This window comes from Mesoplodon bidens (assembly GCF_964165515.1).
Source record: "Mesoplodon bidens genome assembly, chromosome: 11".
Lineage (NCBI taxonomy): Eukaryota > Metazoa > Chordata > Mammalia > Artiodactyla > Ziphiidae > Mesoplodon > Mesoplodon bidens.
In genome coordinates this window covers 16526355-16554272 of record NC_138167.1, presented here as the reverse complement: position 1 = coordinate 16554272, position 27918 = coordinate 16526355, and the positions used below count along the sequence as shown (strand labels likewise).

At 38.6% G+C, this 27918-nt stretch overlaps 1 protein-coding gene across 3 annotated transcripts in view; it reads left to right on the top strand.

Annotated features, from left to right (window-relative positions):
- The first annotated feature begins 13230 nt into the window (after positions 1-13230).
- The window catches only part of GYS2 (glycogen synthase 2), a 42153-nt gene continuing 27465 nt past the window's right edge, over positions 13231-27918 (top strand). For 2 of the 3 annotated variants that reach the window (XM_081248534.1, XM_081248533.1), the window contains exons 1-5: positions 13232-13673; positions 14863-15044; positions 19321-19512; positions 21952-22134; positions 27287-27431. In XM_081248534.1, the coding sequence (XP_081104660.1) occupies positions 13556-13673; positions 14863-15044; positions 19321-19512; positions 21952-22134; positions 27287-27431 (820 nt within the window). In that variant the 5' untranslated portion in view covers positions 13232-13555. Of the gene's footprint in view, positions 13674-14862; positions 15045-19320; positions 19513-21951; positions 22135-27286; positions 27432-27918 lie in introns of all 3 variants that reach the window. The other variant, XM_081248535.1, reaches the window with a different exon arrangement.

Genomic DNA, 27918 nt, shown 5'->3' with positions numbered 1-27918 from the left:
TCACTTAGTAAGGTTTATCCAGGTTTATCCATGTTGCTGTAAATGACATTATTTCATTCTTTTTTATGGCTGAGTAATACTCCATTGTATATATGTACCACATCTTCTTTGTCAACTCTTAAACACATCTCACTACCCACTTCTCTCTAGTCCCATTGTTACCACTCTAATGCAAATTGCCACCATCTCTTGAATAGATTACATTGGAGTCGCTTTTTTTTTAACTGAGGTTGGGTTTTATAGCCAGCATATAAGTGGAAAATCTTCGTCAAAATGTATGTGTCAACCCTCAGGCACATTCACAGTGAGATACTCAGACTATGGAAAGACCAACTGTAGGAAATGCAGTCCTCTAGTTCCTTCTCATTCTAAGGCATCCTCTCTTCTCACTGAGTGGATCGTCTCAAGCTATTTAAATTTTTCTCTCTTGTTCTAGCTTTTCTGTGTCTAGCAGATATAATTTAATTTTCAGAACTTAAATGTTCATATGATGCATATCCCAAAACTGTAAACACATCATCTTTAGTCTCATCCCTTCTTTCTCATGATTGAGTAATATTTCATTGGGCATATGTATACCACATTTTCTTTATGTATTCATCCATCAGTGGATACTAAGGTTGTTTCCACAACTTGGCTATTGTAAATAATGCTCCAATGAACATGGAGGTACAGTTATCTTTTCCAGTTAGCATTTCTATTTCCTTCAGATAAATACACAGAAGTGCAATTGCTGAATCATATGGTAGTTTTATTTTTAATTTTTTGGATTGTTTTCCATAGTGACTACATCAATTTAGTGTACAAAGATTCTCTTTTCTCCACATCCTCACCAACACTGGTTATTTTTAGTCTTTTTGATAATAGCCATTCTAACAGGTGTGATGTGATATCTTGTGGTGGTTTTGATTTGCATTTCCCCGATGATTAGTGCTGTTAAACACCTTTTCATATACCTGTTGGCCACCTGTATGTCTTCTTTGGAAAAATGTCTATTCCAATCCTCTGCCAATTTTTAAATCAGATTGGTTTTTTTTTTTTTTGCTATTGAGTTATATGTTTCTTATATATCATCACATATATGATTTGCAAATATTTTCTCCCATTCATAGATTGCCTTTTTATTTTGTTGATGGTTTCCTTTTCTGTGCAGGAGCTTTTTAGTTTGAAGTAGTCCCGCTTGTTTATTTTTGCTTTTGTTTTTGTTGTTAAATCCAAAAAAAAACGTTGCCAAGACTGATGTCAAGAAGTTTGTTTCCTATGTTTTCTTCTAGGAGTTTTATGGTTTCAATTCTTATGTTTAATCTTTAATCCATTTTGAGTTAATTTTTGTGTATGATATGAGAGAGTGGCTTCGTTTCATTCTTTTGCATGTGGCTGCCCAGTTTTCTCAACACAATTCATTAACAAGACTGTCCTATCCCCATTGTATATCCTTGGCTCCTTTGTCATAAATTAATTGACCATATCAGTGTGCATTTATTTCTGGGCTCTCTATTCTGTTCCATTGATCTATGTGTCTGTTTTTAATGCCAATACCATACGTTTTGATTACTATAGCTTTGTAACATAGTTTGAAATCAAAACGTGTGAGCCTCCTGCTTTGCTCTTTCTCAAGATTTCTTTGGCTGTTTGGGGTCTTTTGTGGTTCCATTCAAATTTTAGGATTATTTGTTCTATTTCTGTGAAAATGCCATTAGAGTTTTGATAGGGATTACATTGAATCTGTAGATTGCTTTGGATAGTATGGACATTTTAACAATATTAATTCTTCCAACCCATGAACACAGACTATCTTTCCATTTCTTTGTGTCTTCTTCAATTTCTTTCATTAATATCTTACAGTTTTCAGTGTATATGTCTCTTACCTCCTTGGTTAAATTGATTCCTAGTATTTTATTCTTTATATTGATTTTTTTATCCTTTAGCTTTACTGAATTCATTTATTAGTTCTAACAGTTTTTTGGTGGAGTTTTTAGGATTTTCTATATATAATGTCATGTCATCTGAAAATAGTGACAGTTTTACTTCTTCCTTTCTGATTTCCTCTTATTTCTTTTTCTTGGGAGATCATTCTCTATATCTAGTTGTGTTAATTCTATTATTACATGTATTTATTGCATCACTCTCAAAGTCCTTTAATTACTTGTTTCATAGTGACTTTCCCTGCTAGAATGTAAACTTCACAAAGTCAAGAATTCTGATCACAGTACCTGACTTACTACATTTAATTCTCCATTTTAATCTTGTTTCTGTAGTCACAACAAACCATGCATAATACACTACAGACAATGGACAAGTGAGAGCATAGAAATGAGCTATATAGGGAAAGGCATTCTCTTTACCTTAAGAAGAAAAAGATCAAATATTAATAACATGTTCATTGCTGCTCTTATAGCATTGAGAAGAAAACCGGAGATTATCTATGGAAGGGATAAAGTCTTACATTGAACCTTGTGGTTCAGAGTTCTTATTTTTTTAAACCATTTTTTAAATCAAAGTATAGTTAATTTACAATATTGTGTTAGTTTCAGGTGAATGGCAAAGTGATTCAGTTTTATATATATACATATATATATGAATATATATATTCTTCTTCAGATTCTTTTCCATTATATGTTATTATAAGATACAGAATATAGTTCCCTGTGCTATACAATAGGTCCTTGTTGCTTATCTATTTTATAGATAGCAGTGTGTATATGTTAATCCCAAACTCCTAATTTATCTCCCCTCCCTTCCACCCTGCTATCTCCTCCGGTAACCATAAGTTTGTTTTCCATGTCTGTGATGTCTGTGAGTCTATTTTTTTTTTTTGTAAATAAGTTCATTTATATCATTTTTTAGATCCCACATATAAGTGATATCATATGATATTTGTCTTTGTCTGACTTACTTCACTTAATATTATATTCTTTTTTTTTTTTTAAGTTTATTTATTTATTTTTTTAATTAGTTTCTGCTTTATAACAAAGTGAATCAGTCATACATATACATCTGTTCCCACATCCCTTCCCTCATGCATCTCCCTCCCTCCCACCCTCCCCATCCCACCCCTCCAGGCGGTCACAAAGCACCGAGCTGATCTCCCTGTGCTCTGCGGCTGCTTCCCACTATCTATCTACCTTACGTTTGGTAGTGTATACACGTCCATGCCTCTCTTTCGCCTTGTCACAGTCCACCCTTCCCCCTCCCCATATCCTCAAGTCCATTCTCAAGTAGGTCTGCGTCTTCATTCCCGTTTTGCCCCTAGGTTCTTCATGACATTTTTTTTTTAAAATTCCGTATATATGTGTTAGCATACGGTATTTGTCTTTCTCTTTCTGACTAACTTCACTCTGTATGACAGACTCTAGGTCTATCCACCTCATTACAAATAGCTCAGTTTCGTTTCTTTTTATGGCTGAGTAATATTCCATTGTATATATGTGCCACATCTTCTTTATCCATTCATCCGATGATGGACACTTAGGTTGTTTCCAGCTCCAGGCTATTGTGAATAGAGCTGCAATGAACATTTTGGTACATGTCTCTTTTTGAATTATGGTTTTCTCAGGGTATATGCCCAGTAGTGGGATTGCTGGGTCATATGGTAGTTCTATTTGTAGTTTTTTAAGGAACCTCCATACCGTTCTCCATAGTGGCTGTACCAATTCACATTCCCACCAGCAGTGCAAGAGTGTTCCCTTTTCTCCACACCCCCTCCAGCATTTATTGTTTCTACATTTCTTGATGATGGCCATTCTGACTGGTGTGAGATGATATCTCATTGTAGTTTTGATTTGCATTTCTCTAATGATTAATGATGTTGAGCATTCTTTCATGTGTTTGTTGGCAGTCTGTATATCTTCTTTGGAGAAATGCCTATTTAAGTCTTCTGCCCATTTTTGGATTGGGTTGTCTGTTTTTTTGCTATTGAGCTGCATGAGCTGTTTATAAATTTTGGAGATTAATCCTTTGTCAGTTGCTTCATTTGCAAATATTTTCTCCCATTCTGAGGGTTGTCTTTTGGTCTTCTTTATGGTTTCCTTTGCTGTGCAAAAGCTTTGAAGTTTCATTAGGTCCCATTTGTTTATCTTTGTTTTTATTTCCATTTCTCTAGGAGGTGGGTCCAAAAGGATCTTGCTGTGATTTATGTCATAGAGTGTTCTACCTATGTTTTCCTCTAAGAGTTTGATAGTTTCTGGCCTTACATTTAAGTCTTTAATCCATTTTGAGCTTATTTTTGTGTATGGTGCTAGGGAATGATCTAATCTCAAACTTTTACATGTCCCTGTCCAGTTTTCCCAGCACCACTTATTGAAGAGGCTGTCCTTTCTCCACTGTACATTCCTGCCTCCTTTATCAAAGATAAGTTGGCCATATGTGCGTGGGTTTATCTCTGGGCTTTCTATCCTGATCCACTGATCTATCTTTCTGTTTTTATGCCAGTACCAGACTGTCTTAATTACTGTAGCTTTGTAGTATAGTCTGAAGTCAGGGAGCCTGATTCCTCCAGCTCCGTTTTTCGTTCTCAAGATTGCTTTAGCTATTCGGGGCCTTTTGTTTTTCCAAACAAATTTTGAAATTTTTTGTTCTAGTTCTGTGAAAAATGCCATTGGTAGTTTGATAGGGATTGCATTGAATCTGTAGATTGCTTTGGGTAGTAGAGTCATTTTCACAATATTGATTCTTCCAATCCAGGAGCATGGTATATCTCTCCATCTATTTGTATCATCTTTAATTTCTTTCATCAGTGTCTTATAGTTTTCTGCATACAGGTCTTTTGTCTCCTTAGGTAGGTTTATTCCTAGATATTTTATTCTTTTTGTTGCAATGGTAAATGGGAGTGTTTTCTTGATTTCATTTTCAGAATTTTCATCATTAGTGTACAGGAATGCCAGAGATTTCTGTACATTAATTTTATATCCTGCTACTTTACCAAATTCATTGATTAGCTCTAGTAGTTTTTCGGTAGCATCTTTAGGATTCTCTATGTATAGTATCATGTCATCTGCAAACAGTGACAGCTTTACTTCTTCTTTTCCAATTTGGATTCCTTTTATTTCCTTTTCTTCTCTGATTGCTGTGGCTAAAACTTCCAAAACTATGTTGAATAAGAGTGGTGAGAGTGGGCAGCCTTGTCTTGTTCCTGATCTTAGTGGAAATGGTTTCAGTTTTTCACCATTGAGGACAATGTTGGCTGTGGGTTTGTCATATATGGCCTTTATTATGTTGAGGAAAGATCCCTCTATACCTACTTTCTGCAGGGTTTTTATCATAAATGGGTGTTGAATTTTGTCGAAAGCTTTCTCTGCATCTACTGAGATGATCATATGGTTTTTCTCCTTCAACTTGTTAATATGGTGTATTACATTGATTGATTTGCGTATATTGAAGAATCCTTGCATTCCTGGGATAAACCCCACTTGATCATGGTGTATGATCCTTTTAATGTGCTCTTGGATTCTGTTTGCTAGTATTTTGTTGAGGATTTTTGCATCTATGTTCATCAGTGATATTGGCCTGTAGTTTTCTTTCTTTGTGACATCCTTGCCTGGTTTTGGTATCAAGGTGATGTCGGCCTCGTAGAATGAGTTTGGGAGTGTTCCTCCCTCTGCTATATTTTGGAAGAGTTTGAGAAGGATAGGTGTTAGCTCTTCTCTAAATGTTTGATAGAATTCACCTGTGAAGCCATCTGGTCCTGGGCTTTTGTTTGATGGAAGATTTTTAATCACAGTTTCAATTTCAGTGCTTGTGATTGGTCTATTCATATTTTCTATTTCTTCCTGAGTCAGTCTTGGCAGGTTGTGCATTTCTAAGAATGTGTCCATTTCTTCCAGGTTGTCCATTTTATTGGAATAGAGTTGCTTATAGTAATCTCTCATAATCTTTTGTATTTCTGCAGTGTCAGTTGTTACTTCTCCTTTTTCATTTCTAATTCTATTGATTTGAGTCTTCTCCCTTTTTTTCTTGATGAGTCTGGCTAATGGTTTGTCAATTTTGTTTATCTTCTCAAAGAACCAGCTTTTAGTTTGGTTGATCTTTGCTATCGTTTCCTTCATTTCTTTTTCATTTATTTCTGATCTGATCTTTATGATTTCTTTCCTTCTGCTAGCTTTGGGGTATTTTTGTTCTTCTTTCTCTAATTGCTTTAGGTGCAGGGTCAGGTTGTTTACTCGAAATGCTTCCTGTTTCTTAAGGTGGGATTGTATTGCTATAAACTTCCCCCTTAGAACTGCTTTTGCTGCGTCCCATAGGTTTTGGGTCGTCGTGTCTCCATTGTCATTTGTTTCTAGGTATTTTTTAATTTCCTCTTTGATTTCTTCAGTGATCACTTCGTTATTGAGTAGTGTATTGTTTAGCCTCCATGTGTTTGTATTTTTTACACATCTTTTCCTGTAATTGATGTCTAGTCTCATAGCATTGTGGTCGGAGAAGATACTTGATACAATTTCAATTTTCTTAAAATTACCGAGGCTTGATTTGTGACCCAAGATATGATCTATCCTGGAGAATGTTCCATGAGCACTTGAGAAAAATGTGTATTCTGTTGTTTTTGGATGGAATGTCCTATAAATATCAACTAAGTCCATCTCGTTTAATGTATCATTTAAAGCTTGTGTTTCCTTATTTATTTTCATTTTGGATGATCTGTCCATTGGTGAAAGTGGGGTGTTAAAGTCCCCTACTATGATTGTGTTACTGTCGATTTCCCCTTTTATGGCTGTTAGTATTTGCCTTATGTATTGAGGTGCTCCTATGTTGGGTGCATAAATATTTACAATTGTTATATCTTCTTCTTGGATCGATCCCTTTATCGTTATGTAGTGTCCTTCCTTGTCTCTTCTAATAGTCTTTATTTTAAAGTCTATTTTGTCTGATATAAGAATTGCTACTCCAGCTTTCTTTTGATTTCCATTTGCATGGAATATCTTTTTCCATCCCTTTACTTTCAATCTGTATGTGTCTCTAGGTCTGAAGTGTGTCTCTTGTAGACAGCATATATATGGGTCTTGTTTTTGTATCCATTCAGCCACTCTGTGTCTTTTGGTGGGAGCATTTAGTCCATTTACATTTAAGGTAATTATTGATATGTATGTTCCTATTCCCATTTCCTTAATTGCTTTGGGTTCGTTATTGTAGGTATATTCCTTCTGTTGTGTTTCTTGCCTAGAGAAGTTCCTTTAGCATTTGTTGTAAAGCTGGTTTGGTGGTGCTGAACTCTCTCAGCTTTTGCTTGTCTGTAAAGGTTTTAATTTCTCCATCAAATCTGAATGAGATCCTTGCTGGGTAGAGTAATCTAGGTTGCAGGTTTCTCTCCTTCATCACTTTAATTATGTCCTGCCACTCCCTTCTGGCTTGTAGGGTTTCTGCTGAGAGATCAGCTGTTAACCTTATGGGGATTCCCTTGTGTGTTATTTGTTGTTTTTGCCTTGCTGCTTTTAATATGATTTCTTTGTGTTTAATTTTTGACAGTTTGATTAATATGTGTCTTGGTGTATTTCTCCTTGGATTTATTCTGTATGGGACTCTCTGTGCCTCCTGGACTTGATTAACTATTTCCTTTCCCATATTGGGGAAGTTTTCAACTATAATCTCTTCAAATATTTTCTCAGTCCCTTTCTTTTTCTCTTCTTCTTCTGGAACCCCTATAATTCGAATGTTGGTGCGTTTAATGTTGTCCCAGAGATCTCTGAGACTCTCCTCTGTTCTTTTCATTCTTTTTTCTTTATTTTGCTCTGCATCAGTTATTTCCACTATTTTATCTTCCACCTCACTTATCCGTTCTTCTGCCTCAGTTATTCTGCTATTGATCCCATCTAGAGTATTTTTCATTTCATTTATTGTGTTTTTAATCGATGCTTGATTCATCTTTAGTTCTTCTAGGTCCTTGTTAACTGTTTCTTGCATGTTGTCTATTCTATTTCCAAGATTATGGGTCATGGAAATAGAATCTTGGATCAGCTTTACTATCATTATTCTGAATTCTTTTTCAGGTAGACTGCCTATTACCTCTTCATTTGTTAGGTCTGGTAGGTGTTTATCTTGCTCCTTCACCTGCTGTGTGTTTTTCTGCCTTCTCATTTTGCTTATGTTACTGTGTTTGGGGTCTCCTTTTTGCCGGCTGCAGATTCGTAGTTCCCGTTGTTTTTGGTGTCTGACCCCAGTGGCTAAGGTTGTTTCAGTAGGTTGTGTAGGCTTCCTGGTGGGGGGAACTAATTCCTGTGCTCTGGTGGTTGAGGCTCGATCTTGTCTTTCTGGTGGACAGGTCCACGTCTGGTGGTGTGTTTTGGGGTGCCTATGGCCTTATTATGTTTTTAGGTAGCCTCTCTGCTAATGGGTGGGGTTGTGTTCCTGCCTTGCTAGTTGCTTGGCATAGGGTGACCCGCACTGTAGCTTGCTGGTCGTTGACTGAAGCTGGGTGCTGGTGTTGGGATGGAGATCTCTGGGAGATTTTCGCTGCTTGATATTATGTGGAGCTGGGAGGTCTCTTGTGGACCCGTGTCCTGAAGTTGGCTCTCCCACTTCAGAGGCACAGCACTGGCTCCTGGCTGCAGCACCAAGAGCCTTTCATCCACCCGGCTCAGAGTAACAGGGAGAAAAAGTAGAAAGAAAGAATTAGTAGAAGAAAGAAAGAGAGAGGGAAAGAAAGGAAGAAGGGAAGAAAGGAAGGAAGGAAGGAAGGAAGAAAGAAAGGAGGGAGGGAGGGAGGAAGGATGGAAAGAAAGAAGGAAAGAAAGGAGGGAGGGAGGGAGGAAGGAAAGGAAGAAAGACAGGAGGGAGGGAGGAAGGAAAGAAAAAGAAAGTGGAAAGAAGAAGGGTGGGAGGGAGGAAAGAAAAAGAAAGAAGGAAAGGAGGAGCGGAGGGAGGAAGGGAGGAAGGGAGAGTAGGAAAAAAAGAAAGAGCAGGTAAAGTCAAATAGAATAAAGTATGAAATATAGTAGCGTTATTAAAATTAGAAAGTAATTATTGAAAAAAAAAAAAAAAAAAACCGGACCGATAGAACCCTGAGACATATGGTGGAAGCAAAGCTATACAGAGAGAATCTTACACAGAAGATTAACCATACACATTCACAAAAAGAGAGCAGGGGGAAAAATCAAAAATCTTGCTCTCCAAGTCCACCTCCTCAATTTGGGATAATTCGTTGTAAAAAGAGGAAAAGGGCGAGAAGTCTGAAATCTTGCTCTCTAAGTCCACCTCCTTAATTTGGAATAATTCGTTGTAAAAAGAGGAAAAGGGGGGAAAGTCTTAAATCTTGTCCTCAAAGTCCACTTCCTCAATTTGGGATGATTCGCTGTCCATTCATGCACTCCACAGACGCAGGGCACATCAAATGGACCGTGGAGCTTTAATCCGCTGCCTCCGAGGCTGCACAGAGAGATTTCCCTGCCTCTGCTCTCACAGCTCCCGGGTCTCAGCCTTGGACCTGGCCCCGCCTCTGCGCGTAGGTCGCCGGAGGGCGTCCGTTCTTCGCTCAGACAGGACGGGTTTAAAGGAGCCGCTGATTCGGGGGCTCTGGCTCACTCAGGCAGAGGGGAGGGAGGGGCGCGCAGTGTGGGGCGGGCCTGCGGCGGCAGAGGCCGGCGTGACGTTGCAGCAGCCCGTGGCGCTCCGTGCGCTTTCCCGGGAAAGCCGTCCCCGGGTCTCGGGGACCCCGGCAGTGGCGGGGTGCACAGGCCCCCCGGAAGGCGGGGCGGACAGTGACCCGCGCTCGCACACAGGCCCCGCGGCGGCGGCAGCAGCGGCGGCGGCGGGCCGCGGCGGGCGGCGGCGGGCCGCGGCGGCGGGCGGCGGCGGCCCACGCCCGTCTCCGAGGTCCGTGCCTTACCCGCGGCTCGTGCCTGTCTCCGGCGCTTCCCCAAGCAGCCCTCTTAATGCCCTCTCCTCGCGCACCAGGAAACAAAAGGGAAAAAAGTCTCTTGCCTCTTCAGCAGCTCCAGACCCTTTCCCCGGACTCCCTCCGGGCTAGCCGTGGTGCACTAACCCCTTCAGGCTCTCTTCCTGCCGCCAGCCAATATTATATTCTTTAGGTCCACCTATGTTGCTGCAAATGGCATTATTTCATTCATTTTTAGGGCTGAGTAATATTCCACTGTGTATATATCCTACATCTTCTTTATTCATTCATCTATCAATGGACACTTAGGTTGCTTCCATGTCTTGGCTATCGTAACTAGTGTTGCTATGAACATGGGGGTGCATGTACCTTTTTTGAATTACAGTTTTCTCAGGATATCTGCCCAGGAGAGGGATTACAGAATCTTATGGTAACTCTATTTTTAGTTTTTTAAGGAACCTCCATACTGTTCTCCACAGTGGCTGCACCAACAGTGTAGGAGGGTTCCTTTTTCTCCACACCCTCTCCAGCATTTGTTATTTGTAGACTTTTTAATGATGGCCATTCTGACTTGTGTGAGGTGATACTTAACTGTAGTTTTGATTTACATTTCTCTAATAATTAGCAGCAGAACATTCTTTTCATGTGCCTGTTGGCCATCTGTACATCTTCTTTGGAGAAATGTCTATTTAGATCTTCTGCTCATTTTTTGATTGGGTTGATTGTTTTTTAGATATTAAGGTATATGTTACTTCTTTTTATTGAATGATAAAATGTTGGTGTGAGTGTAAAATTAGAGCTCAGGACCTTCTGAAAGTCTTTCTCCCATCTTGGAGAAACCCCGCATCCCTTTCTGTCTAGATAACTGTTCTGTTTCGTCTTCCAGCTAATCAGTTTGTGCTTTTAGCATAAATCTTAAAAGACAGCATTCAGGGATATAGGAAATAGAGAACTTTCTCTGATTCCCCTCCAAATCTTATTGCATAAATGACTGTCCTTCTTTGCACATATATCTGAAGGAAGCAGATTCATCCAGATAACATAGATCGATAAACATATATCCCATGGACATCTTTCAAATGGTTCCATTATTTCACTTCTGTTGACTCAGGGAGCAGTTTTGAAAAAGTGATTCACCACTAAAAAGCAAAGAATTGGCAAAATGTGTTCTCATGTCAGGAATAATAGGTTCAAGTGTTATATTAGTCTACTTTGAGGGGTCATTAGGAGATGATGTGTTGTTGAGAGTGCTTGTCCTTGAGACAAAACCCCAGGTGAGAGCCAAGAATTTCAGAAATTCAAAGTAATGAGAGTGGGAATGAGTGAAACAATCAGGAGGTGATCTGATGACACTTTAAAAAACTGTTTACTTGTCCTGTGTGTGGTATGACTATATGTACACATTTATAGCAGAAAATTTGTAGAACACAAATAAACAGAAAGATCACATAAATATTAATCATAATCACTACAACCTAAAGAAAACCATTGTAAGAAATTTGTTTATACCTATTCCAGTCTTCTGTTTATATATACTTCATGAGTATAAAAATTCAAGAAAAGTAAACTTCATTTTTACTCATCTTCTCTCCAATAGTAACCACTGCTCTTAGGGGAAGCTTTTAGTTGACCACTATATGTCTTATAAATAAGGCTGGAAGTTATTAAAGAGGTCAGTATAGTGCCAGGCACTATACTAAGTCCCTTACACAAATGATCTCATCCTCACTTTAGTAAGAAAAGCAAAACTTAGTTAAGCAATTGGCTTGAGGTTACATAGCTGATAAGTGGCAGATTGGACTTGCCTTCACAAGTGATGAACTTACAACCAAGCATGTGATACCTGGCACATACTGTGAATAAATAACATCTCACAGTGTAATTTGGATAATGTGAATCAGCTATTCTTGGGCTTGTTCAATCCTGGAAGAACCAGTCTCAGGGTTGCTGAGACTAGACACTGCAAACTTCAAGCTCTATCACAACCCTGTCACCCTGTTCTCACTTCTTGTCAACATGTCCTTCTGCTTGGTTTTATTGGAATTTTTATTTGCAGGGCTCACAGGGGTTATGTCAACACAAGCAAGTCGTTTTGTGAAGCAGAAAGTCATTTTCGATAATTTGGGCTCCTGTTTTTATTATTCTAGTACTTGAATTTTTTGATTAGCCATTTAACTTTTTTCCCACCACTTGAATGAATGGTTAATAAACTATATACTTAAATTTACAGACAAAGATAAGAATCAAATACGTCACTGAATCATGGAAGAGATTTTTAATCTACTTGATTCACATTGATTTATTAATATCAGATAACGAAATATGGTTTTCCCTATCTTGAATCATTAAAATATGCTTAAGTAGGTAAGGCCACCTGTACAACAAATGGCTAAAGACCTAATTAAAGATTCTAACCTTTCTAACTCTAAAATGTTAGAATCTTTCATTAGGTTTTAGTACTAAGAAGTAACAAATAAGATGAGTTATAATAAATAGTAAAAAATTAAAATAGTAAAAGTGCTAACAAGTAACAAACTATTCTATGAGAATTCTGCTCATAATTCTAACATGAAGGATATTTCGTGTGAATTTCAATTCTGCTGCTATATGGAATAATAATGTAAACATATTGATTGTAGGCTAAAACTGTAAAGTAAAAGGTTTCAAAACATTCATTTTGTGAATGTCTTTACTCCCTTTAGGAACAGTATGGAGTGTAGCTGTGTGTGTAAATAAATTAGCACATACTTGCTTATATACATACAAACACATGGGAAAAAATATATTTATAGCATTTATTGACAGGCTGATCCTGATCATATTTCAGAACCTAATGTCTTTTGCAATTTTCTTCCCATATTTGAACACTTTTACATCCATTGAATTATTTTTTATCAATTTGATAATATTTGAGGTAATTGTACAAATATGACTAAAATTAATTTCTACAACCTCATTAAAATGATAGTCTGATGATAATGGGTCAGTCAAAATTACATTCTTTCTATGTTATACTCAAAGACATCCTAGCATTTTCATAGGGAAATTTTTCAGAAAAGTAATTAAGGAAAGGAGGAACCAAGATCGATGTCTATCATCAAAATTCGATTTCTCAAGGTAGAATAAAATAGGTAGAAATAATTTTTCTTAGTGATCTAGAAATGGAAATCAAGAGAAAAAATCATACTTACTTAGGAAACCTAAAGGGATTTAGAACTTAGATATACATCCCAGTCAATTCTACGTGTAACGTACAACGGTCTGCAAAATTTATAAGGGGAACTGCTACCCCTGGATCACTTTGGAGGTGATGAAATAAGTACTGGTGACTGTGTGAGTCTAGGAGTTTGGTCAAGAGGACAAGGGCTAAATGTCCGGACTCACGTCATGATCAGCCTGTGAAGATTCTATTATCCAGGGGGGTGCTTACTTAAGCCCCAAACTGGAGGGTTTTACTTGTGATTGCTCTGGGTTGTTTGGGTAGATATTGATCGGAGATAGTGTCCTCACTGGACCTTCCCAGAAAGACTGTAAAAGGAGCCGAGAATTCTGCCTTCCATTGGAAATTCTCTGGGAAGGCCATGAGATTTCTTTCTGCTGGTTTATTCCTATGAGAAGCTACCAAAGCCTGTGATCTACCAGCTCTGAACCTCTGAGTCCCTAACGTGCACCACTCCTAGGATTACAGTTCATTGAAGAGGAATTCAAAAGTGCCAGAGAACTGAAGGAAGAATGCTCCGAGGCCGATCCCTATCTGTGACATCCCTGGGTGGGCTTCCTCGGTGGGAAGCCGGACTCCCTGTGGAGGATTTACTGCTCTTTGAAGTCGCTTGGGAAGTGACCAATAAAGGTTTGTACTGCCCCTGAGGTGGTTATTTACCAGATTCCTGAAGAATGTAGATTAGGATTTCACAGAATGCTCTCTAGTAAGAATGAATTGCCAGTGAGTGAGGAAAGTATTCAAACCGAGTATGTTTAGATTACATTTAACCTTGTCTATTTTGACGAGGTTGAAATGAAAGGCAATGAAAACTTAAACTGGTGTATGTGTTGAAGGAAGAGAAAATTGAAAATATTAGTCATGGCCAGAGAATGTGCATTTAAATTAAAATTTGAAATCCGTGTTACGACAAAACAGGAATATAGAGTTAATATTTAACTTTCTGGTCTTATGATTTTTCTCAGCAAAGAAAAGCACAATTTTGTACTTTATTTTAGGAAGAACTGTGCCTGATCAGGACCAATTAGAAACTTTAACCCCACACTCCATTAGCGATTTTATGAAATATTTAACAACATTTCTAATAATTCAAGATTATCTTGGGATTAAAGTTTTAACTTAGAACCAGTTCAGAAGGCATAATACTGAGCTCCTATTAAGAAGAATGCATGTAATTTTTTTCTTCAATACTGTATAAACATAGAAATTATAAAATAAGAAAGGAAATCAAATTGCTAAAACTAAAACAATTTCCTAATAAGGTATAGTATCACTTATGCTGGATTGGAGATGGCAAGGCAGAGAACTGTGACTTAAATGATTTTTATGATAAAGGTATCTGTAAAATTATTAAAAAACAATTCCTCGTGGATTGATATTGTCTAGTTTAAAAGTGTCGGGCTTCCCTGGTGGCGCAGTGGTTGAGAGTCCGCCTGCCGATGCAGGGGACACGGGTTTGTGCCCTGGTCCGGGAGGGTCCCACATGCCGCGGAGCGGCTGGGCCCGTAAGCCATGGCCGCCGAGCCTGCGCGTCCGGAGCCTGTGCTCCGCAACGGGAGAGGCCCCAGCAGTGAGAGGCCCGCGTACCGCAAAAAAAAAAAAAAATTTCTTTTAGAAAGTTAAATAAGCCCTTGCGCTTGATGGATCCCAAATCCTAACTTAAAAATGAGTACAAACCCAATATTGTATATCAACTATACCTCAATAAAAAAATGTTGGCTTAAGTAACATAGAAAACAATGAAGACTCGTGTCCATTCCTTCATCACTTAAAATGAACTACTAACCTGAATGATAATGGGACCTTTTCTTTTTAACAGTTGGTGGCATCTATACTGTGATTCAGACAAAGGCCAAAACAACAGCAGATGAATGGGGAGACAATTACTTTCTGCTTGGTCCATATTTTGAGCATAATATGAAGACTCAGGTGGAACAATGTGAACCTGTAAATGATGCTGTGAGAAGAGCAGTGGACGTAATGAACAAACATGGCTGCCAGGTAAAGAATACTGTCTGACACTTCATTAAGCAAGCCTTAGTAAACTGTTGTGGGAAAATGCCACCATTTACATGAACTCACAAGAAAAGGCCACTCATCTTCTTAGGGGAAAAGAGTTGGTTTAGAGAAAGATGATGAACTTGATTTTAAATAGGTTACATTTGAGGCACTTTGTGAAAACCATAATATATCCATCTAGAAGTATACTAGGTTTGGAACTCAGCAGAGGGTATAGAATAGAGATGTTTGGGGCAAAGTGATTTGTGTCTAAACTGTAATTGACATTATGGGTGTTGATAACATTATTCAGTGGAAGATTATAGACTAAGAGCAAAGGTTTTGAGCCAAATCTTGGGCAATGTGAACATGTTAGAATATCTACACAAAAAGAAGTCAGAGACTGCAAAAGCAGAAGTTCAGCTGGTGATTAGAACCAAGGATGTCCAAGTGTTAATCCTCAGAACCTGTGAATATGTTACCTTATAAAGCAGAAGGACTTTGTATTTGTGACTATGTTAAGGTTCTTGAGATGAGAAGATTATCCTGGATTATCTGGGTGGGTCCAATGTAATTACAAGGGTCCTTATAAGAAGGAGGCAGTAGAATTAGAATCAGAGATGAGACGTGACAATGGAAGCAGAAATTGGAGTGATGAGAGCTTTGAGATGGAGGAAGGAAGGGGCCACAAGTCAAGGAATGCAGGTGGCCTCTAGAAGCTGGGAAAGGCTAGAGAACAGATTCTCCCCTAGGGACTGCAAGTGGAATGCAACTCTGCTGACATGTCGGTTTTAACCCATGAGACCCGTTTCAAAGGACTTGCTCCCAAATCTGTCAGATTACAGATTTGCGTTGTTTTAAGCTACTAGGAAGGCAGTAATTTGTTGCCATCACAACAGGAATAGAGATGTCAAGACAAGGAAGGAGAGAGTTTCAAGTATAGAGGAGGGACTGAATCAACAAAGGATTGAATCGGGGTCAGCTTGGTTTAGCTATATTCAGGCCATTTGTGGTCAGCTTGCTAACTACAGCTTCAGGGTAAAAAGGAGAGTTAAATCAGATTGCAGTAGCTTGAGGAGTGAATGAGTGGTGAGATAAAGGATACAGAAGTGTGGCTATGAGATTTTTCTATGAAGAGGAAAGATAATTAAGTTGTTTCAGAGTGACATGGTTTTGAGAGTTGGTATTTTCTTAAATATCAGTGAGCACATTTATATGACAAAAGGAAATATCTAGGGGGGCAGAGAGAAGCTGAAAGTTCAGAAGGAATGGATGATTGAAGAGAGTAAGATCACTGAGGACAGGAGAGGAAACGAGATCCAAAGCGCTACTAAAAGGATCGCTCTTCACTCCTCTCACTCAAACTGGAAACAAAGGATGAATGCAAACAGAGATAAGCTGATGAAGAATTCGGGATGGTCTCACTCAGTGTTTCTGATGGTCTTAAGAGCTAAAGGTCATCTTCTGAGAGTCAGGAGGCAAGTGTTAAAATAAGAGAATATGACAAAAAACATTCAGAAAGTGTTCAAGGAATAGGGAAAAGAATTTCTAGACATTTTAAAGGTTCAGTCGTGACCTTTTTTTTTTTTTTTTTTTTAAGCTATACAGGCAAATACTCTCTTCAGAGTATAAAGATTAATCATTTTCTTTTTCTTTTCTTTTCTTTTTTTTTTTTTTGCGGTACACGGGCCTCTCACTGTTGTGGCCTCTCCCGTTGCGGAGCACAGGCTCCGGATGCGCAGGCTCAGCGGCCATGGCTCACAGGCCCAGCCGCTCCGTGGCATGTGGGATCTTCCCGGACCGGGGCACGAACCCGTGTCCCCTGCATTGGCAGGTGGACTCTCAACCACTGCTCCCCCAGGGAAGCCCAGTTGTGATTTTTTAATGGCACAAACATACACGACTGTGACTTTCTCCATCAGCTAGAGTGAAAGTGAAGGAAGTAAAATAGTTGGAGATTTGGTGTTGTTTAATTTCAGCATTTGTGCAACGGGGCAAGGTGGCACAAGTCTTAGAGGTAACTGTATGATTGACTGAATTAATTGTTGAGTTGATGAATTGTTAGCTCTGAAATGGATAGGAAAGGAAGGATGAAAGGAGAAAGATGGGGATGATGTAGGAGAAAATGGGAGGTTCCAGAAACTGGAGGTCTTGAAGGGAGGCATACACTGGGAGAAATATAGTGAGAGAAGTGGAAGTATGGTCGTTGTGGTCCAGGGATACAATACTAAGGTTGAACATTTCAGAGGAGGAACAGCTTGGATTTTGAAAAGGATAAGATTGTCATGAAGTTCTTTGAAGTCAGTAACATCAAATAGCTATGATGTAAGTGTGTAGCATACAATCCTGGATCTTAAAGTTGCCCAGAATAAGGTAGAAAAGTAACCAAGAGATTTGTAGGACAAGGAAAGTAACATTTTGCATAATGAAAATTTCAGAGATGTCTTTATATACGAATAAAGAATAAGGTTTTAAAAGTTTCAGTGTAATTTAAAAAATCCTAACTTTCCTTCCTACTCACCCCAGGAATATAGTTTCTGGGGGTGAAAAAATGAGAAGTTCTTCCTGAGATGTCCATGTGAGTGGTGATGTCTAGGAGATATATACAAGGTTTAAGGTGCAGAATATTTAGTTTAAAGGGGAACTTGAGGTCCCAGAGGGCACCATGGAAGCATATCACCGTGTGAGTAACATCGAGAATTAGGAGAGTAGGGAAGGTTGCATGTTGTACTGTTGGGATGAAATGAGTGAGATGTTAGAAGGGGTTCGCATTTGAAGCACTTGCAAAAGAAGAGGGAGGTGAAAGCCATGGTGGAACTGACTAGTCTCAAGATTCTAAATGGATTTCTGATATAAGTATGTTTCCATGTCAGGGCTGAGAATGCACTGCAAGTCAAGACAAGCTAGCTTACATTCTCTGTTCAGCACTTCACTGTGTCTTAGCTCACTGTATCATATGTCACATATTACGCAGCCAGTAGCTATTTGTTAACTGAATACATAAATCAATGAGTGTCCCAAAGGGAAAACTATTGAAAGGTTGTTTGGGGCTCAGGAAAACTCAATCTGAAAGAGTGATAAATACTGAATTACAGTGGAAGCGACTGACACATAATAAGGGTCTTTCAATGTTGACTGAGGCATGGATGGGAAAGAGACATCACCATACATTCCTGAGTCCCAAGCAAGGGAATGGTGATCAAACGGGCTTTCACGCTCTGTAAAATTCAGCCTTGGGTGGAGTCATAATGTCAATGTAAGCAGTGTAGACACATTCAGTTTACTAGAGAGGTCTGGATACCCAATGAGAGAAGCTCTTAGCTTCTGCCAACTTCAAAAAGGGTTTGAAGTGATTTATGGAATTGCCTTGCATGTAATAGGAGAATAAACATAAAATAAAGAGCATGAGTAAATTACTATAGAAAAATAGAGACCAAAGGGGAAGTTAAAACTTGGATATACAAGTGACTAAATAATTACAATTGGAAAAAATTTGAAATAGCTACTGCATTAAAACTTGCACAAGGTAAAACATTTAGGAATAAAAGAATCAATTTGATGAATGTAATAGAATTAGGTCTTGAGCTGCTAGATTAAAGAGAAAATGCATCTTGGGTAATACATTTAGTTGCGACCTCTGGCAGCAACCATATTGGGAAACACTTGGTGTCACATTTTCTTTGATAGGAGGAATAAGGGAAACTATACACATTTGTCTAGAGAAACAACTTTTTTTCTGGCAGGAAATATTGTAAGTCCTGTTGCATAAAGGAAAATAAGTGACATGGTAGACATACCCAACTGTTGTCTAGAGAAACAACTTTTTTTCTGGCAGGAAATATTGTAAGTTCTGTTGCATAAAGGAAAATAAGTGACATGGTAGACATATCCAACTCCAGGTTGTTAAAGATACAGAGCAGTTCACCTTATGACTCTATCATAAAAACATAGACCATAATATTAAATCCTAAAACCATGGGCTCAAGGTCACAGGAGGATAATGAGGGACAGAAGAACAGAGATGACATGATCTAAATACTTCATTTTAAAATAACCAAATTTAATGAAGAGCAGGAGCTTGGAGATTCTAGATGAATGGGTGCCAGCCCATTCCCTCTTCGGGCTCAAACATCAGATGCTCTGTGTTTTCATTATGGTTTCCTATATGGCTTGTGTGATCTGCTTTTGAGTTCTAAATACAGTTTTTAGCTTCTAAACCCCAATACATTGTTCTCCCTTGCCTAGTATTACTCCATGGCTGTGTGTTCTTTTATGGCAGGTGCACTTTGGAAGATGGCTCATAGAAGGGAGTCCTTATGTGGTGCTCTTTGACATAGGCTATTCAGCTTGGAACCTGGACAAGTGGAAAGGTGACCTCTGGGAAGCATGCAATGTTGGTATCCCTTATCACGACCAGGAAGCCAATGAAATGCTGATATTTGGATCACTAACTGCCTGGTTCTTGAAAGAGGTACTGTTTACTGTAGAGTCATACAACAGAGGAGAAGCACAGTCACTCTCTGTGCCCAGCCATGATCCTCTAAACTTTAAGCCAATTTTGAGATGATGCCGTTATTAATTGTCCTAAAACATTTCAAAGGAATCTGAGAAAACATTCAGCCTTCCCGTAGCTAAATACCAGCTTTTGGAACAGGGTGATAATAATGCTTATTAATATTTACCTCATGTCAGGTTCAACTAGAATGATGTGGATAAAACACCCAATTATATTCCCTGTTACGTAGATAATATTCAACATATATGCAAGAAAAAACAGTATACATCATGCACTATGTAGTTGAGTTCTAGCATCATGGGAGTAGAAAATGGCCTGAAATCTTTGATTTTGTTTATGTGTGAGTGCTTGTGTGACTTCAGTGGCTCTTAGATCTTTTAATCATTTGCTAAAGGCTGAAGTGGTCTCAGCAGTTGCTAAGGAATCCACAGCAGTGAAATAGTCCATAGATGTAAAAAAAAACCAAGAGCATTGGAAATCAGTCCTTGTTAAATGAGCCAAGCCTGTACTCAATTCCTGAAAGCATGGCAGTAGGATTTCTTCATATTCCTTTCATTACCTCAAGATGATTATGCCTCACTTAAAAATCGGAGAATGAAGAGCATCCCTAGCAAAGTGGGACTGTGGTCTAAGGACAAATCACAGAACTGTATGTTGGGAGTGTGTCCCCTTGACCAGTATAACATCTTTCTGATGAAGTCAGTCCAACAGCCATAAAGGGCTGCTTTGAGGTGAAGGGGAAGTGAAGGGGTGGTCCTATTGCTTTGTCTTGATGACACCGTAGGAGAAGAAGAGTGAGGCTGCTGACAGGATCTGGCCTAATGACAGATAGATGCAGGCTTGTTTAACATCAGTTGCTGAAACCAACTCTTCCTCTGCCAACTGCCCCAGGGCTGAGGCCAGCCTCCAAGAGCACCCACACGTGAGTGCATGTCAAGCCTTCCAGGTGATTCTGATGTACCCTAGGTATGAGAACCGCTGCCTTAGGTTAACTCTCCAGACTTCCCAATTCTCTGGGCAGGCTCCTTGAACACTGGTATTTTTCATTATCAATGCTACTCCCCCACTAGGGAAACAGTCATTAAGGGGAGTGGAATGTAAATATTAATTTTTTGTAAGGGTGAAACAAAGTAACATTTTTTTTGAAGTGCAGTTGATTTAAATATTGCATTAGTTTCAGGTATACAGCAAATTGATTGAGTTATATATATATATATTTTTTCCATTAAAGGTTATTATAAGATACTAATATAGTTCCCTGTGCTACACAGTAAATCCTTGTTGTTTATCTATTTTATATATGGTAGTGTGTATCTGTTAATTCCATATTCCTAATTTATCCCTCCTTCCAACCCTTTGGTAACCATAAGTTTGTTTTCTATGTCTGTGGGTCTGTTTCTGTTTTGTAAATAAATTCATTTGTATTATTTTTCAGATTCCACATATAAGTGATATCATATAATATTTGTCTTTCTCTCTTTGACTTACTTCACTTAGTATGATATTCTCTAGGTCCATCCCTGTTGCTGCAAATGGAAATATTTCATTCTTTTTTTATAGCTGAGTAATATTCCATTGTATATGTATACCACATCTTCTTTATCCATTCCTCTGTCGATGGACGTTTAGGTTGCTTCCATGTCTTGGCTACTGTAAATAGTGCTGCAATGAACATTGGGGTGCATGTATCTTTTCGAATTATGGTTTTCTCTGGATATATGCCCAGGAGTGGGATTGCTGGATCATATGGTAGCTATATTTTTAGTGAAACAAAGTAACTTTTAGGTTAAGAAACTGGTGCCCTGACTAGTGTTAGAATTAGACCTGGAATTAGACCTGGATCCTCAGTGTGTTATTAAATTTCTATTTGATTCTAAGCAAGTTATTAATCTCTTTCCCTAGTTCCAAATTCTTAAAATAATAGTATATCATTTAAAATGTTTTTGGCTTCAAGGAACAGAAAGTCCAAATGAGACTGACTTAAAACATGAAGTCATTTATTGTTTATTAAATAGAAGCTTGTAAGTGGGTGGTCCCAACTAATTCAGCAGCTCAGTGAATCTTCAAGGATAATATTGCTATTATTCATTCATCCATTTAATGAATATTAATTGAGTGCCTACTGTGCATTTATTCAGGAGTCCCCTCTGTGGATACAAAAATAAATTTGATCCATATTGAAAGAGAGGATTATGCCATAAACATATATGGGCTTTATGAACATGCAGCTAAATTCTATAAAACCGTTATATTTGCTAAATCTGCCTGCTTTATCTTTAGATCCCTTTAAATTGTGCTAAAATTTACAGGCATGATAACTTTCCTTATGCTATGGGCCATGAGCAAGATCAAACTACACCACCAACTTTTCTAAAAGCTTCTTTTCTGGTGTAGGTGACAGATCATGCCGATGGGAAACACATCATTGTCCAATTCCATGAATGGCAGGCTGGGACTGGACTGATTCTTTCTCGAGCTCGGAAACTTCCGATTGCTACAGTCTTTACCACTCACGCCACACTGCTTGGGAGGTATCTCTGTGCAGCAAACATCGATTTCTACAACCATCTTGATAAGGTAATTAGTCCTTCACCTTCTCCCCTCACCACCTTTCTTTCCGCTCCTTGAAGCTGAAGGATGGGATATATTGACCTTCGTCTTTCATCTGTCATCCAGATGGCAGAAATGCCCTTTTAACCAATCAATATTCATGACAAAGCCTCCCCTGAGGTGACTGAGAGCTCATATAGTTTAACTTTGTTCAGAGTGCAGTAGAGTGTAGCAGGGAGAGGCCAGACGGCTGTCCACTTTGGAGCAATAGACCCAAGATCCAAAGAGATCTTGTGGGAGTCAGACACTGAGGATGTGAGGTTAGGCTGCTGTCTACTCTGAAGCTTGGAAAATGCTGTGAGGACCCTGGATCTGCACACAGATCTGAGTGGCAGATGCATGGCAGGGAATCTAGTCATCAACTTGTTCTATGAGCCTTACTTCCTCCACCCTTCAAGTGAGCAAAGGTCAGATTTCTGCTGTGACTCTGCAGTGAGTTATAGGTGGAGCTTTGTGGGGGTCTAGTAAAACAGTTATCAAAGACAGGGATGTGGGGCTTCCTTGGTAGCGCCGTGGTTAAGAATCCGCCTGCCAATGCAGGGGACACGGGTTCGAGCCCTGGTCTGGGAAGATCCCACATGCCGCGGAGCAACTAAGCCCATGCACCGCAACTACTGAGCCTGTGCTCTAGAGCCCATGAGCCACAACTACTGAGCCTGCATGCTACAACTACTGAAGCCCACTGGCCTAGAGCCCGTTCTCCGCAACAAGAGAAGCCACCACAATGAGAAGCCCGCACACCACAACGAAGAGTAGCCCCCGCTTGCCGCAACTAGAGAAAGCCCGTGCGCAGCAACGAACACCCAACACAGCCAAAAATAAATTAATTTTTAAAAAATTTAAAAAAGAAAATAAAAGAATAAATGAAACAAAATAAATGCAGAGAGTATTAAGATGAAATTAGTACAAGATAATAAAAAAGATGAATGAAAAGATCTATGAGTAAGAAATATATCTCTGAAGAAAAGAAAAAACAGGGATGTGGATCCTTGGTGACTAAACAGTTGGGTTTGCTTATCTTAGAAGACTGCCTTATTCTATGACCCAAAGTCATTCAGTTTTGACTTCTTTCTTCTATTTTCCATCAGTTCAATCAGATTAATAAAAGTATGTTTCTCACATCATCCTGTCAGTAATAGTGATCAAGCATTTGAGTACCATAAAGTCAGGAGTTTTGCAGATTTGGTATCTATGTTGCCAATTAAGTCAATTTAGTATTTTAGGGTTCTGTTCCACTATCAGGAACATTAGGAAGTTGGAAAGTTGATTTCTAAAGACTCCCCCAGTTTAAAAAAGTTCTAGAATTCTATGAAACAGAATGCATGCTTGTGTGAGTGTGTGTAGGTTGGTGTGTGTTTGTAACATATGAATAATACTACTCAGATAACGAGAGCAGAAAAGTATCCTATCATCTCAGAGATATTTTGAGCTCAGGAAAGTTCTTTCAGACAAACTTTAACCTTTGCAAAGCAATGAATGGTCCTAAGGAGAGCCTGCCTATAAAAAGGCCAGCTGAACCTGAAGGTCAAATTGTAAACATTAGATGTATATTTAAAATAAAGTCACCAAGGAATTCAAAAATTCAGGAGATCAGGGAGATTTCCTAATGGTAGACTAATAAGGGCAAACCATGATCTGTGATAAACTCAACCACCATGTTTACTGGAGAAGAGCGGACTTTGATTTTTGTGAAAGAGAAAATATTACAGAGGCATATCAAATATTTCACAGCAGAATACTTAAGAGCATTGTATAAACAATTAATAAAAACAACCAATAATATTCATCAGATTTTATTCATCGTTTTTAAGGAACAAAACCATTATAATATATAGCTATATATTATAACTGTATCTGTTCAGTAAAAGGTCAGTGTTTATATCACACTATCTTCAAATATGATTATATATCTCCCTAGCTTAAACCCTCACTTGTTGAAATATGGAAGCTTAGTCAGACCCCAGCCCACCTCTCTAGTAAGAAGTCCTGCTCAGCAGTGACTAGTAAATAAATAACAAGTAATTAAGAACTAGGTTTTAAGTTAAAAACTCATAATCATTATTCACAGGAAAGGTCCCCATATCAATTTCTACAGCAGACCTTCCAATGCTCACAGTAGGTTTAGAAATTCAGTGAAACAGCAAAACACCAAATTATATGTATGAAAAGTTTTTAAAAGTTCAACATAAGAAATGAGTCAGAAATTAATCTTTGGTACAGGATCCACAGTCAGTTTCAGTGAGCTCGGACTCAGGCAAGTAGACATCGGGTGAAAATGAGAACAAGGATGAAAGCATTTAACTTTGATAAAAGCAGAAAGATTAGAACTATTTTACTCAAAGATATTAACTGAAAACATTTTTGGTTAATAGCCGATTCATAAGGACCTTGATGTTTGTTTATGTTTTGGCTTAAATGCATTAGTTAAAATAACATTGCAACTATTTTCAGCCAGCGTATGAATTTTCTGAGACTCTCCACGAAGATATTTCAAAATTCATTCTTATCGGTCCTGCCATTGGTCAATCGTCTCCTCAATGATAATGACTAGATACCTAATGCTTTAAATAAAAGGGGGATGGGCGTTAGTTTTCTTATGTTTAGGCCTCTCTTTTCTTGATAGCAATGGGATTTCATAGATGGGAATGTGAGGACAGGGCTGTTTTGGATTAGAAAATGGTGAAGAAAGCCATAGACAATTGTTTGGTGGATTTTTTTTTTTTTTTTTTTTTTTCTGGGTTCGCGGGCCTCTCACTGCTGTGGCCTCTCCCGTTGCAGAGCACAGGCTCCGGACGTGCAGGCTCAGCAGCCATGGCTCACGGGCCCAGCCGCTCCGCGGCATGTGGGATCCTCCCGGACTGGGGCACAAACCCGTGTCCCCTGCATCGGCAGGCAGACTCTCAACCACTGCACCACCAGGGAAGCCCTGTTTGGTGGATTTTAACTCTTTCCTCTGACCAAGTTTTGAGCCGGTCAACTTCAATTATAGGGGATCACAAGGCCTCTGCTATCCTCTCCCTGTATTTTTGCATACTTGGTTTCCTCATTTAGGAATCCTATCTTCTCACCTCTAAATAGTATTCAAATGTTAAGTGCTACCCCTATGTGAAATCACTATTCTCTACAATAACAACAACACTACTACTAAATAATAACAATAGCTGAAATTATTGAGCCCTTTCCATATGCCAGACACTTTTCTAAACATTTGATATGTGTTAACTCATTTAATTTTCCCCAAACTTAATGAAATAGGAAACATTTCATTCCAGAGTTATTTTTCTCAAACATAGACTATGTCTTTACCATACCTCTAACTGAGCCCTTTCAGTGCTTGCCATTGTATCCAGGACAAAGGCTGAATTTCTAGCCTTGTCTTCAGGGACTTCTGGGATCTGGTCCTATTACCAGGATGTCTCTCTATTATGTGCCCCATATTCTACACCCAATGCTATAGTCACATCAGATGTCCTGCTATTTTCTGCACATACAGTTTGACTTTATATATTTGTTCTTTGGGGCAACTAAATTTTTCAGTCCAAAATAACCTTTCCCCAAATTAAACTTTCATGCCTCAGTCCAAATGTCATTTTATTTATCTAATCAACTTAGAAATACAAAGATTAATAAGTCATGTTCCTTGCCCTTGAAAATCGTACATTCTAGAGGTGATATTGACAATATGAACACTTGCATAAATATGAGATACTTTTCTCTCTCCTCAGCCAGGATGAATCAGACCCTCTCTGATTCTGTACCTTACTCAGACACTTATTCATTTCTGCCCAATTTTTACCTGCTTTCTCATTCATAAGCTCTTTGAAAGCAACAAAAGTATGTAAATTACTAAACCAAATGTAGGCTGAATGAGAGATTTGGTTGAATGAATGAGACCAGCTATATAGAGCTGATCTAAGCATGCCATATAGAGCCTTGATTCAGACATTTTCAGAGAGATGGTTGCAAATATTACAGTCAAGAAAGAATGCTCTAGGAATGTCCCTGTTGTAATCTCTAGAATCATCTAATGAGTCTCTTTTAGTACATTCCTCTATATGGTGCAGTCATTATTGGGATTGCCATGTTGATTGAGCTGGAATCTACTTGATATAAAAGCAGGCAAGAGCCCAGGTGTGGAGTCAGACTGATTTGGGATCAATTTAAGGCTCTGCTAAGATACTTAATAGGAATGTGACCTTGGACCAGTTTCTTAACCCCTAAAAGTTTCCATTTTCCCCTCTGTAAGATGAAGACAAAAAATGTGTCTCTGGTTTATGAGGATTAAAAATGATATCGCTCTTAGAAGTGTCTGATATATAGACTTGAGCTTCTAATAATCTTTATTACAAAAAGCACCCTACTAATACAATGCCAGAAACTTTATATACTTTTTTGTCTTAGACACTGCTAGTTTCATATGCAGCTATAGAGACATAACATTCAGTAACTAAGCAAAATGGCAAAAGCCCGCAGCGGTTGCTAACTGTGTTAAGTAACTGTTGGGGATTTGGCTTTTTTTTTTTTTTAAAGTTAAGATACCCAGAATAATGGATGATTACACAATCTAACACACCATCTAATTAAAGTAACTCTACACTCCTTGAAGTTTCACGGTGTTGGGACTTATATAGCATGGAAAAGCATTTGTCTTTTCTCTTTGTCAGGTTTCCTTTAGTGAATAGGAAGGATAATACTTATCCTTACTTTCAGTATCAAGTTTAATGTCAGCTTTGTTTCATTGCTTATGGAAAAAATATGATAAAGACCTTGGGGAAAGGAATTAGCTCAACATTTATAAAATAAGTAAAAGGATAATTAAAATGCCAAAAAAATCAAGAATTCTCTATGATTATAGCAAAGGGGAAATATCATTTACGTAGGGGGTTAAATGGCAGTTTAGAAGCACAAATGAAGTAAACAGCACTTTCTGTAAGCGTAAGTAGCTATGTGCTTTAGTAATGGGTTTAATAGAAATTTATCATTATTTCTTTTGTAATCATAAAATTTCACACAGCCTTGAGGAAAAACAATATGAGAAATATGTGATTTTGTTTTGCTCGTGTAGAAAGATCGGTGTAAGCAAATGTGTATGTGCGTGTGTTTTGTTTTGTGTTCACAGTTTAACATAGACAAAGAGGCTGGGGAAAGGCAGATTTATCACCGGTATTGCATGGAGCGTGCCTCAGTCCATTGTGCTCATGTATTCACCACTGTTTCTGAAATAACAGCAATAGAGGCAGAACACATGCTGAAGAGAAAGCCTGGTAATTATTATCCCTGAGTTTGTCACCGATCTATGAGAATTTTGTTTGAAACAAAAATGTGTAAAATAATAATAAGAGGAAAAATTGCATTCACTATTACCACTCAAATCTTTACACTTTTTTTTTTTTTTTTGCCGTAGGCGGGCCTCTCACTGTTGTGGCCTCTCCCGTTGCGGAGCACAGGCTCCGGACGTGCAGACCCAGCGGCCATGGCTCACGGGCCCAGCCGCTCCGTGGCATGTGGAATTTTCCCAGACCGGGGCACGAACCCGTATCCCCTGCATCGGCAGGCAGACTCTCAACCACTGCGCCACCAGGGAAGCCCCTTTACACATATTTTAATTCTCATTTTCAGTAGCTTTGTTGAACACTAAGCTATATCTGGAACATAGTAGTGTACAATCTGTGCTTGTCGAATAGTCTATGCTTAAAATGCCCTAGTTCTGAACCGGGTTGTCATAATGACTTCCTGTGTGTAAGCAAGCTG